Below are 14,028 nucleotides of genomic sequence, written 5' to 3' on the forward strand. Positions count from 1 at the left end.
CAGATGTCAGTCTGTTCAACTGTTTATTTACATTCGGTTGTGTTGTCAACTAACGTGAATTACATTCGAAATCAACAAAAAAAAGGTCATTGGATTTAGGTTAAAATGAAGAAAGGGGTTTCTGACCATTTGCATACACATCTGGACCCCACTCTCACCGTCTCAAAACTTCCTGGGGATCTGTCACAATGATACTTTTGCAACGCCCTGATCTCACTCTGCTACAGACGCGACGCTACTATTGTCTTGTTATCTATTTATCAACAGTGGAATCCAACCGACCTTTTCCAGAACTGCGGTGGTATTTAAGATTTGTACCGCGTGTGAACTGTCACTGTTGTTTTCTTGGTGAAGATTTACACTAATCCAGGCACACGTTGCTGTTATGGACCCCGAGAGGGAGGGGAAAGAGAGCGAATATTCAGTGGCAGTTATCCAAATTATCTCGGACTTTTTCTCAGTAACTATAACAGTAAAGGTCAGTAATGGCTTCTCAGCTGCATAGGCATCTTGATCTCTGCGACGGATGTTTGGTGTCGCCGCAGGGGATGGAGAATATACTGTAAAAGGGCGAAGGCTGGAGGAGGAGTTGATAGATGTAGCCTACTGTCGTATGACTAAAACGGCGCATTCACAATCACATAGGTAGCCGCTCCTACAACCTGAAGACACCAACCCTACACAGTAGCACCTGAGGGATTTGATATAACCTGTCTGTAAAGGTAGAGTATTCCCCACCTTACTTTTATCTTCCATTTATTATCATTGGACTACTTTTCTGAAGGCTATTTACAAGTTGTTGGCACGTCCACTATCACTTCATTTATTAGCAACTTTTTTTTTTAGCAACTTTACTTTTCATTTCATGCAACTTTTTAAAAGTTCATATTTAATGTTGCCTGCTGTTATTAATGATAACGCTATAGCCTACTGCTGACCCCGTTGGCAGCTCATATGCATGTAGGCTACCTAGCCTACCAACTTATGAAACAGTAACCTGAAACAGTGCACATTTTTAATAACCCAGCTATTCACTGTTTTATAACTGGACAGTGTGCACTCTTTTTTCAGTTTCATTTTTTTCTTTATGATTTTCTTTTTGTATTGATTTGTGGCGCTGAATCAGAGTCATGATGAGGGCTGCCTGTTTTTTTTATGAAGGACTGTTAATCAATGGAGCTGAAATTTAAATCAACTTGAACTGCGTCGCACGCGCCTCGTGGGCATAATGAAAAACAAGAACATGATTAAAGCGAGGGAGCGAAAGAGAGGAGGACATCCCCTAAAGCCAAACGGTCAACACAATTGCCAGCCCACGTCGTATTCATGTGTAATCTTACCTTCAGAGTTTGTGAGTTCAATTGTGATTCGGCACCTCCAATCACTCATTACTGCCACGCACAGGTCGGAAGTCGACAATAGCTCAATACAGTAGAGGTTTTTATTTAGACATTTTGAGGAAGTACATAACGGGAAGAAATTAAGATAGTTGCTCAGCGAAACTCCACATTTGCAGAGTAACAAACGTATTTTGACATTGTAACACTTGCAGCGCTGTCTAATGGGAGTTCGAGTCGGGGCTTCTAACGCCAGATACTGGGGCCTACTATTGCTATTGCCTGTTCGAAAAACAATTGGGCCTGTGCAATTTGGCCTATTGTTAATTCGCATAACAGTCCCTGTAAGAAACTGGAAGTGCGTGACAGACATTTGTTATCATTTTGAGACAGCTGAAGTCGTTGAGAACCCCAAATTCTAGCCACTTAGCAACCAGCAGCCTAGCCTACTTTTTGGATCAAAAACAGGTCATGTGAGGTGTAATGGAACTCGGGAGTATTAGTGCTGTATTTGTCTAACAGGAAATTAAGACACAAGAATGCATGTTTTAGTACTTCATAATCTTGTGGTGACACACACTCACTGCTTCAACATGTTGCTATTCTTATAGAATATGTGTTGTGTCTATTGTCTAAATTGAAGCCTCTATATCGGATCTGCAGGGTGCAAATTTATTTTTGGTTATCTATGTGCTATGAAGTAAGGGGGGTCTGTGAATGCAACAATAGTCCAAAGTCTTGTATGACATGAATTGTGTGTGCTGTATTACTTTCTGTCATAACTCTGCTTCCACATTTGCTCACCGAATAGTGATCAAGTGGGTTCAATGTGTAGAGCAGTCTCTTGTCTTTTTGTACCCAATTTCTCCCTGTCAAATCATTTTACACTATAGTGGTAAGGGAAGGTTTCATAACACACCTGATACAAGGGCATTATAAACAACATCACTTTTTTCATAACTGAGCCTACGCTACAACAGTCTGGCCAATGTCATCTAGTAAGCACCAGAAGTGAAGTGTAATATTTCTCAATGATATTCCGTCATCTCATTCTCTGATATTCAGGCAGGTTGTAAATGTGGGGCAGTATCAACTCTGGTAGGCTCATAAAGGACAAGGATGAATTTAGCAAATTTGATAAAAGAGACATCACATCCAAATACGAACTTGAATATGTAACCCTGTAAGTAATCTAATTCGCTATATAAAAACCTGTGTGTGTGTGTGTGTGCGTGCGTGTATAGTTACGTACTGTAGCTGCATAATGAATGAGACAGGATTTTTTCAATGGAGGATTCCAGCAGTGAACGAGCCTTCTTGATAAGCATTCCAAAGGGATTGCACCCATCCCCTTAACCAAGTCAGATGGATTACAAATTAGGATGAATGACCTTTAATCCATTGTTTTTCAATGAAATTACAGTCTGTTTCAAAATATCTTAAGACATCAATCATCTATTTGATATGTGCCTTTAGCACATGCCAAAGCCCTATGCCGTGAGGTCGTAGGTCACTGTCTGTTGTATTTTACAGTAGGTTGATAGTAGTTTTATTTATACTGTATGCTGATTCATGAAATCCCTTGTCAGCGTTGCCTGAAATCTCCACCACGTGTCTTTAGGGTTGTATCTAGGTCAAGGAAATTGGGTAGCACTTTGTTTTTAAGAAAACACAGTCTTGATTTGTCATGGATTTTGTCTGGCTATTTCTCATTATTCCATTGGAATATTCAGTCAGGGTTATTATAACTTTAACAGATGTTTAAGATTTTATAATTGATTCACACTAGTTTGATTTTGGATTGTATATTGTGTTTTATATACAGTAGCAGCCATGTCAATCATTGGCTTAGATGTGGAAATATAGTTCTTTGGTGTACTGTAAGTCATTTTTTTGTATTTTTTAAGAAGGACTAGATGTTTTTATGTGAGCTACTTTAAAGCAGCTCTGATGGGGATGTTGCTGGACATCAATAGGCCTGTGATGATCAAGAGGGATTGAGTGATGGTTTTGCGTCGATTATGGAAACGTGAGCTGATTAATACCTGGATTATTTTTTCAACTGGAATACCAACATGCAGTTATGGGGCAGTCCTGTTTTACCAGAGACATACTGTTACTGTATTACAGTAAGGAGGGACAATTTGCCAACCTCTCTTTTGTAATCTATTATTGGAAGACATTGTATTCAGTTCCCCAAGTTGTCGACTCTTCAATGATGAAATGATTAAATCAACTATGAAAAGTAAGCCACTGGCCACCATCTCTGAACTTGCTTTATTCAAGTAGAGCTAATTAGATAAAAACAGTAAAGTCATGCTATTTGACTTATCCCAGAATTGTCAGCTATTGTTCGACTGCTCTTTTCTACTTTAAGATGCCATGTTAAGCTGTGTTCTTATAATATAGGGATACAGTAACATGGAGCCCCTCATTGACTGTGAAATGCTATCTGCGTTCTCCACATGCTTCCTGGGCTTGATCAACAGTGAAACACAGGCGGTTTTAAACCGAGGTCAGAGAAGACAGGGCTGGATTTTCCGCTGCTTTAGAAGCTGATGGGCTCCCAGAGTTTGAGTTATGGCTTTAGATCATCTCTCACAGCTGGTGAAAGGTCCACAATAGTCCTTCACATGTATCACCAAGCGCAAATGGCCACGCACAACTCAATACATGGATTTACTTTCCTCAACGGATGCAAAGTTGTTGTCTTTTGCAAGTAAATGTGTGTTCCCAGTTGTCTCTGTGTTGTTGTGGTTTCAGTTTTCTGTGCTTTTTGACTTGTTCTGAATCCTGACATGTCAGATTTGTTGTTACTTCAGCAGAAATCCCAGAAACATTCCTTAGCCTATGACTTCACTGGGTGACTATCTAGAAAAATGGAGCACTCTGTTTCTGCATAGATCTGAAAGATTTATTGACGGGACATTCAAACAGGCTGAAATGTCTCTGGGGTACTGAAAAACCACTACTGCTGTTAGCAGTTTTAAATTAAGCTCATTTGAAGGATCAACAGTAAAGCATTGCTTGGTTACATTGCTTTGTTGTGGTTGTCTGTCATAACCTGCTGAAACAAATACTTTTTTTTGTAATGAACTGTTGTTATTCTTGTGCACACTACAGTATGTTGTGTAAAAAAAAAAATGTTTTTTTTTTACATAAATATTCCTTGTGCTATTTCAATTGGTATAAAAGCTTTATTTTTGTGAATCTGAAAATAAAGCTTGAATTGAATTAATAATATTGTTTTACTATAAATGTTTTCCTGTTTTCCCAGACTAATTGTGATTAAGTGGGCTCAAGGGGGAAATCATATTATTTTATTTTTATAGATATGTGCTTTCTTTCAACATCAATAGGGCATACATGTCCAGCAACTCGTGCATGTATTCATATTTGAAATTAGCAGTGTGAATGGCTGCATGTGAGTTTTTAGCTATCATATTTTTATTTGTGTGTTTTTCAACATGTTTTAGTGTGTCGTGTGAACTCTTTTAAGTGCATGTTGTAAAGTATATGCATCTGTCTGTTCTAATGACTGTGGCATTGTGTATGTGTGTGTGAGCATGTGTGTGTATTTCTGTGTAGCAGAGAGCTCTATTGAGCGTTTGGTTCCCTCCTCCTCCGTGCTCTGTCCCTTTAAGTCCTACCCCTCGGAGACAACAGCAGCTGTTCCATATTCATCAAGCCACTGAGTCTTAAAGAGCCCTATCCTGACCATGGAAAGAGTCATTCCTCTCTCTCGCTCTCTCAAGCTCTCTGCATCTTAGCGCTCATCCGCCGCTGCCTGCGCTCCTCTCGATCGCACTGTCTCTCGCCCCCCCTTTACCTCTCTCTCTCTCCCACTCCCCTCTCTCGATCTCTCATATACACACAGACACACACATACACGCACAACCATAGACACAGACACAAACACTCTTCAACTCTCTTGCGCACACACTCTGGAACACAGTCAGATACAGCATACCTGTGCAGGCTGGGGGAAGCAGTTCTGGAGGGGCTTTTCACCGTTCTTTCTGAGGGTGCTCTGCTGTCATTTTGGGGGAGAAGCGGGTCTCAATTGTTTCCTCTTTCCTCTTCCTCTTCTCATTCCTGGAATGCTAAAACTGGACTGATGGACATTTCAGAACTTTGTCTGCCAGACCCTCTCAGCTATCATAACCAGTAGGTGCACGTCTTTCTTTCAACCTTTCTTTTAACATACCCGTCTTTTGTGATGTTGGATATAGCTTTGTTCCCCTCTTGCAATCTTTCTTTCGTTTTCCTCCTCTCTCCTTTCTCTTCATGTTTTCTTGTAGAAGTGCTTGCATTTGTTTCCTTTACAAAGGACCTGCCGATCTCGACGCTGAACTTTTTACTGCTATTGTTATGGTGCACTGTGCTTTTCCTGGCTCTCTTGCTCTCTCTCTCACACACACACACACACACACACACACACACAGTGCACTATCTGACTCTTTCGCTCTATATATGTTATGGAGGGCTGTTAATTCATACAGGACTGTCTGCTGCCAGTGATACCCTAAAAGCAACAAGACAGGTGTACTGTGGTGTGTCTTTGGTTGTGTTCAATAGGGAGAGAGGACCCTTAGCCCTTTAGCACATTGTCAGCCATGTGTCACTGTGCACATTTCATTAAGAGCATGGCCGATCAATTAGGAGTAGCTCATTGCAATGTGCAAGTGTGTTTTTCCTAAAGAATAGAGGGAATGTGTCCTGTTGGGTTAGGAGCTTGTTCTGGGATGGCTTTGTTCTCTGTTTGTGTCCTGGCCGGACTGCCACCCTGACAGAATCAGAATACATTTAAAAAGATTAGATTAAAGTGAATTCATGGAATTGGGGAGGATGAATTGCACGCTGCAATATTTGTATGTCTGGGGATAGACGTATGAAAGAACCGTGTAATCCCAGTGATCAGTCAGATCCATCCCAGCTAGTAGCACATCAGCCAGGCTGCCTGTCTGAGAAGCCCTCGCTAACTGTGGGCTTGCTTAAAGTTACCTGGTAATTGTATATGCACTTCTGCTTTTATACATTCATATCTTGTTGGCATGTAGGAGATGTATTTTTTATTTTATAGCAGACTGGTATGATTGCTTGAATAAAAATGGAAAAGTATCTCCAATCCTATTTTAGTACTCTACTTTAGAAAGTGTTCTAAAAATACAACAACTAGATATCTATACATGTATGTTTTAAAAACATTTTACAGTACAGCTATATATTTTAGTCCCAATATTCCACTCAGCAGTGACAATCTTTTAATTTGAAGGGTCTGTAAGTATTATCATGTGCTTTTGATGAAATTCTTTATTCTTGCTGTCACATCCTCATGTAGTATTCCAGATAGTCATTATTTCAACCCATAACTCTTTCCACGCAAAAATCTAATCAGCCAAATGTGTCTGTCTGTCGTTGTAGCTGGATTATGATTAAAAGGCATGTCTGCTGAAAGATTGAGATATTTTTATTTATTTTTGTCATTTAGCAGATGCTCTTATCCAGAGCAACTTACTGGAGCAATTAGGGATAAGTGCCTTGCTTAAGGGCACATCAACAGATTGTTCACCTAGTCGGCTTTTTGGATTCAAACCAGCGGCCTTTCAGTTACTGGCCCAACATTCTTAACCACTAAGCTACCCGCCGCCCTATGATATGATAGAAAATAATACATGAAAGTAGTTGAGCAGTATAGATTTTCATGTATAGTGTTTGAAAGCAATACAACCAGAGGAATTCTCAATGGGATGTCATGCAAAATGGGAAACGGGTTGAATTGTTCTGACAGCCTAAGGATTCACTCACTTGTTTTCAGGAACTCTAGTTTGGGCATTAACCATATCCCGCTCAGAGAGAGAAAAGACAATCTAGTGGACTCATTAACTCCTTAGACGGACTGTTATAATCTCCTTTGTTTTACAGAGGTTCTATACAACTCTGCCTTTTAGGTACACTTCAGTGGTAAAGGGTCAAAGTAACAAACTTGCTCATCATAATATACAATAACTATACAATAACTACTGAGACATATTTAAGATGCCTTTATTAGTATTAACATTTACATAGTATACTGATTTATTATGAGAACATTATTTTTAACACTCAAACCTTTCAAATGCAATCTTCCACCTCAATGTGACTCATGTATTCATTTTTATGATTTTCCTCCAAATCATGTTGTTTGGTGCAATGTTGTTAACAACATTCTAACCTACTTTGGTGGTTATTCACTGTAAACACTCTAGCCAATATGGGGTGCATAAATTAAATAATTAAATTGCAGTCTATAAAACCTGTTTTTATTTTAGATTGACTGACATTATATTTCCGATAGGGAATGTTGAATTTAAGATCATTGTGGCAAGTGTTTCAACAGAAATGTGCAATATAATGATTTTGGATTTCATTGGAAAGGTGGGCACAGTGCACAGTACAAATAATGTTAGTGTTAAATTAAGCAAAGCTTTTCTTTGGTGGCTTTAATGATACATGTACACTAGGTGATGCAGAATGATATATTTATTTTATTTAGCATCATGTAATATAACATATATATATCATGCAGTGGAATACAATTATTAGATACAAATCATTTTGTGTCCCAATGTTGTGTTTCACACCATTCATGTAACATTTATAAGACAAGCAATTCTAATACAAAAAGATACAACTACAAGGGGTGGTTGGCACTCAAAATACTGTGTTTTACATGTTTTATTTTCTATCACATATGATGTAGAGACAGCGTGCATTTCCTTCTCTTCTGTGATATAGAACAGGTCATATCTGTAAATGTAACATATAACACCATATTAAATATAGGTTTGACATAATTGTGGTGTTCCATGATATAGGTATTAGATGTATGTGCATGTAAAATGAAATGAGTCAATTGAACACTTATTACTGCTTTAGCCATGTATAGCAGGAATTACATACAGTAGATGTTTTGACATGCAATGGCTGGCAATATCTCAAACATAAATCAGTTTAAGATCAGCTGTGATATTTTTCATAAATTGCATTGAAATAGTTTAGATATTTATGTACAGTAACACTCTATTATACACTTAAGATGTATTTGAATTGATTTAAAATAAAATGTCCAACTATTTAAAATTAAAAAATCTTTACAATGCAGTTCATCCGAAAGTAAAATCATTACGCAAAGGATTAAATACTTTATAATGAAAATATCATTGGACGACAAATTAAAGTCTTTGCTTCCAGCTAATGCAGTGTTGTTTGTTATAGGACATAGTTTGCATCGAGTTTACAGTGTCTAGTCCCTCTGCTTGGTCCGTGGACAGCAGTATTTCCAGCCCCTCGGTGTGGTGTGGTGGTGTGTGTCTCCGGTGCTTGGTTGCTGGGATTACTGGGACGTATGTACACCATGTAATTAGCAGAGCAATGATGTAGAAGCAGTGTAGTATGTTGCTCTATAGATTGACCTGGGCGCCTGAGTGACAATGCCTACGACTGTAGGAATCGGATTGAATCAGTAATCGTTTTTTATTTCAGACAATATGGAGAGGTACGTATAGCCTATTACTGCTTGTTTGAATTGTTCACTCAAATACATTTTCCCTAAAAAAGAGCAATAGTAGGTATGAAGTGGCATGTCTCTCTCCACAGCTTCAAGTTTGCTCTATATTTATTCTCCCTTCTCGATTGGGATGATGGATAGTAAGCTACGTATAGTAAGATTAGGATGGATAATAAGCTACGTAGATTGGGATGATGGATAGTAAGCTACGTAGATTGGGATGATGGATAATAAGCTACGTAGATTGGGATGATGGATAGTAAGCTACGTATAGTAAGATTAGGATGGATAATAAGCTACGTAGATTGGGATGATGGATAGTAAGCTACGTAGATTGGGATGATGGATAGTAAGCTACGTAGATTGGGATGATGGATAATAAGCTACGTAGATTGGGATGATGGATAGTAAGCTACGTATAGTAAGATTGGGATGGATAATAAGCTACGTAGATTGGGATGATGGATAGTAAGCTACGTATAGTAAGATTGGGATGGATAATAAGCTACGTAGATTGGGATGATGGATAGTAAGCTACGTATAGTAAGATTGGGATGGATAATAAGCTACGTAGATTGGGATGATGGATAGTAAGCTACGTATAGTAAGATTGGGATGGATAATAAGCTACGTAGATTGGGATGATGGATAGTAAGCTACGTATAGCAAGATTGGGATGCTAGTAAGCTACGTATAATAAGATTGGGATGGATAGTAAGCTACGTATTGTAAGATTGGGATGATGGATAGCAAGCTACATATAGTAAGATTGGGATGGATAGTAAGCTACGTATAGTAAGATTGGGATGGATAGTAAGCTACGTATAGTAAGATTGGGATGGATAGTAAGCTACGTATAGTAAGATTGGGATGGATAGTAAGCTACGTATAGTAAGATTGGGATGGATAGTAAGCTACGTATAGTAAGATTGGGATGATGGATAGTAAGCTGAAATTCACAGAACTTGATTTGTTTAAGTTGAAGTCGCTCTTGGTTCAGGCAGCAGGAGGTAACATATGGCAGTCAGACAGGCTTATTGTTGCTCTCCTATTGCTCTGGCTGTTTCAGCGCAACTCAGAAATCAGCCAGTGCTAAGGATTGTCAGTTTGAGTTCATCTGGGCTCTCTAGCAAACACACGCTGAGCGGCAGGCAGCTGATTGAGACGGGACTCCTCTCCCTCCCTAAATGTTCCATCAACACCCTCACTGCTCCTCCCAGCCATACTCTACATGTCCATTTTCCATTTAGTAAATGCTTTCTGATGCATTTTCATAAAAAAGCAGTAGTTAGAACACAGCAATGAATTACATTTCAATTTGTTTGACTTCATTTCCAGGTTACTGCATTAGGCTCAGTAAAATGCCCATCTCTAACATTCTTGTCCCTTCTCTCTTTATTCTTATTAGGTTTCAGAGAACAAGGCGAGGGAATTACATTAGTGTATCTTAAGTTAAAAGCTCTTTGCTCTTTGACCAAGTGTTTCAGTGTTATTGGGTTAATCTGATTTTTGCTGTCTTCATGGAGATGCTATCGCAGGGTATAGGTAGTGGCGGGTAACCAAAGCAGTCCTGCACAGACACCATCCAGATGGGATCAGTTTACGGTAATTTGGTTTCAGAATACATTACCAGAAGAGGCTCCTGGCCGAGAACGGCCACCCCGCTAAGAGCTAGGAGTCTGTGGTCGCTGTGGCCACTGCAGACAGCCAGCTCCAGCCGGCCCAGGTGACCACCGCTGTTCCCCGGCCCATTCCAACCCTCCTCTTGCCTCTCTCCCTCTGCACTTAAGGGGAGGTGTCGGGATACGTGCCTTTTAAGAAAAACCTAATGTTTTAAATTCAATTTGTCACCCAATTCTAAATGCATCTCCTTGTACCAACAGGGCTTCGTTGTCCAATTCATTAGGGCGATTACTCAGTCCACTGGCCACACTGGAGCCCTCACATTTCTGGTAAGCCCTGCATATAAGTATAATTTCTTTCACTGTAAACATGCTGCCCCCGGCCCCCAGGGCGTTAAGGGATGCAGAGTGGATTGACCCTCCCTGCTCTCCATTTTTGTTCTGTGTGTTTGTAATTGTTGGCTACTTGCATCTGCTATTTAAGGGAAGCTCTTCACAGCAATTCACTTACACCTTCACATGCAGTGTCACCCTCCACTCTTCCCCACTCTGGCCCTTCATGCATCCTTATCCCCCAGTTAACTAGGCAGGACAGAATATAAGGACAGAGTATAGAGATTCAAACTGCACACATTACTTCACCTTCCCTGAACATAGCATCCCGGGGTCCCATTTAACTAGGGCCTCATTGAGATGCTTACTTATAAGGACAGAGTATAGAGATTCAAACTGCACACATCTACTTCACCTTCCCTGAACATAGCATCCCGGGGTCCCATTTAACTAGGGCCTCATTGAGATGCTTACTTATAAGGACAGAGTATAGAGATTCAAACTGCACACATCTACTTCACCTTCCCTGAACATAGCATCCCGGGGTCCCATTTAACTAGGGCCTCATTGAGATGCTTACTTATAAGGACAGAGTATAGAGATTCAAACTGCACACATCTACTTCACCTTCCCTGAACATAGCATCCCGGGGTCCCATTTAACTAGGGCCTCATTGAGATGCTTACTTATAAGGACAGAGTATAGAGATTCAAACTGCACACATCTACTTCACCTTCCCTGAACATAGCATCCCGGGGTCCCATTTAACTAGGGCCTCATTGAGATGCTTACTTATAAGGACAGAGTATAGAGATTCAAACTGCACACATCTACTTCACCTTCCCTGAACATAGCATCCCGGGGTCCCATTTAACTAGGGCCTCATTGAGATGCTTACTTATAAGGACAGAGTATAGAGATTCAAACTGCACACATCTACTTCACCTTCCCTGAACATAGCATCCCGGGGTCCCATTTAACTAGGGCCTCATTGAGATGCTTACTTATTTCTTGTAGAATACATAATAAAGATGATACATTCCTAGACATATGGTATAGAGCATAGTTTTTACTGAACTAGGTGGACTTCAACTTGTGTTTGTTTGATGTTTGTTTGATACTGTTGCTTTAGATTACAGACTGTTTATGTGAAGTGTGTGTACTGATATAGTTTATCTCAGAAGACCCATAATTGTTTGTAACACCCATTGTTAACACTCTAAAATGACAGCTTTATTTTGGATACCGTGACTCATACGAGCTCATGCAGTGTTTGGCCTTTCTAGTCTTTTCTGTGATGAGCCACGTGTCATTTTGACCATTTCACGACATCCAACCGCACTGAAACCACCAAACTTCACCAGTCGTCCCTCCTGATTTTGGCCACGGTAACCTTGGACACCTTCACTGCAGTGTGAGAATGTGTTTAAAAATAACCAGGTCCATTAGTCAAGGAGGATAATGCTAGCCTGGCTACGTGGGCTACTCTCACGCCCTTGTGGCAGCGAAGTGCTATCACTGACACGGTGCGTCAGCACTTCTTTCTGTTGCTCCAACACTGAAAGGCTCCCCTTGATTCACACACGCGCGCACACACACACACATAAGGAGGCTCAAATGGAGGACTGTCAGAGAAGTTGTGGAAAAAGTGTAAAAACATAATAACTGCATTCTGAATATTATAATACATTATTAGTCATGAGGTATTATCATGAGAATATACGATTTCAGAGTCCAAGATTTGTTTTTCTAACACATTGGGACAAACAGCTGTAATTACATTTGTATTACTAATATTCACTGCACAGTGAATATGTGGTTAGAGTGTGATTATCCAGTTATAGTTTAATCATTGAAGATCTTTCTTTGGTTTGGTGTGTTACTCATCTCGTCATCTGTCTGTTTTCATTCATTCCTCTCTCTGTCTGTATTTGCGTCTGCTTTGCCGCCCGATAGACGCCAGACGGAATGATAATTCTGCAGCTTTTAGATACGCTCTGTCGTAAATGTAATGGAGGGAACATGCTAAGTCCGCTAATTTACACTTGGTAAAAAGCGTGACGTGGAGTGGACGATGCGGGCGTTTATCAGTGAATGTTATTGGTATTGAGCGGCCAGTCGTTTGAAGGTTATGTTTCTGAGCAGTAATTGAAATGCAAAATAACATTAGGATCGATGGTTAGCTCTGTTTATTTATGAAATCAATATTGAAACCGTCCGTCACAATAGCAGCTCTGATTCTTACTGACAGCTTAAGTACGGATGGACTGACTGTACACAGCCTCTGCAGCTCTTCCAGGCCTCCCAGCAATAACAGCTGTTAGCCTGAGAGCCATTTGCCTCCTTGCTCTGCCCTGCTCTACTCTGTCCTGTTCTGTCCTGGCCACCCAGGCAGACTGATGGCATGGAGCATTCTAGGAGGTTCTGAAGACATATTGTAGGACAGTCTGAATGACAGCATTGATGAGCTTGGATAAGGATCGACACTAAAGCTACAAGTTCAAGAGTTTACAATAATACGGGAGTAAATGCAAACCAGTCTTGATGTAAAGGTTGTGACATTGTCGGGTGTTTACATACTCATTGGACCCTCGCTGTTGTTGTGTGCATGTGTCTCTCCCAGAGAGAGAGAGAACACTAGCACGTTCTCCTGGTTAGGTTTGCCTGCCCTGGGGCCAGAACGTCGAAATCACCAACCATTAACATCCTAGCATGCAGGCTAACTGCTACCCACCCTCTGCCTCAGTGTGCAGGGCTAGTTTCACTGTGGTGACTGGGAATATTTATTAATGTGTTTATTTCCTAGGGACCTTGTCAATAGGCTTTGTAGTCGCATTACAAAATGGATGGGAATCTTGTTGTTTTGGGTTTTCGGTAAATTGAAAATATTTAAATTTTAGATTATTTTTTAGAATATTAGCGGGTCAATGAGAGATTTCTGGGGGGTTCACCCGTGAGTTAGAAATGTGTCACTGACAGTCGTCCGCTGTGATCTTTTTCTGGGGTTTGTCTTTTAGGAAGGTTACAACGTCCATTTCATTTCTTGTTTTAATTCAATGTCAAAGTTCTATCTTCTCTACGTAAATCAAAGTCCATTAGACGTCCGTTTTGTCCCTCTCTCAGTGCTGTGCTGACCCGTGGCTGTCTCAGTAAACCAGACTGCATTATAATGTCAATCTTTATTCAT

General features: G+C 40.2%; 1 protein-coding gene across 3 annotated transcripts in view; it reads left to right on the forward strand.

The window, feature by feature from the left end:
- The first annotated feature begins 236 nt into the window (after positions 1–236).
- Positions 237–14,028, forward strand: part of LOC109894505 (steroid hormone receptor ERR2) — a 59,145-nt gene continuing 45,353 nt past the window's right edge. Inside the window, exons 1-2 of one of the 3 annotated variants that reach the window (XM_020488041.2) lie at positions 237–722; positions 10,770–10,838. Coding sequence is in view for 2 of the 3 variants with exons in the window: in XM_020488040.2 (XP_020343629.1) it covers positions 5,455–5,504; positions 10,770–10,838 (119 nt within the window). In the remaining variant the exon portion in view is untranslated. Of the gene's footprint in view, positions 723–5,086; positions 5,505–10,769; positions 10,839–14,028 lie in introns of those variants that run through there. The other 2 variants (XM_020488040.2, XM_031828982.1) reach the window with 2 other exon arrangements.

The sequence above is a fragment of the Oncorhynchus kisutch genome, linkage group LG7, assembly GCF_002021735.2.
Source record: "Oncorhynchus kisutch isolate 150728-3 linkage group LG7, Okis_V2, whole genome shotgun sequence".
Classification (NCBI taxonomy): Eukaryota; Metazoa; Chordata; class Actinopteri; order Salmoniformes; family Salmonidae; genus Oncorhynchus; species Oncorhynchus kisutch.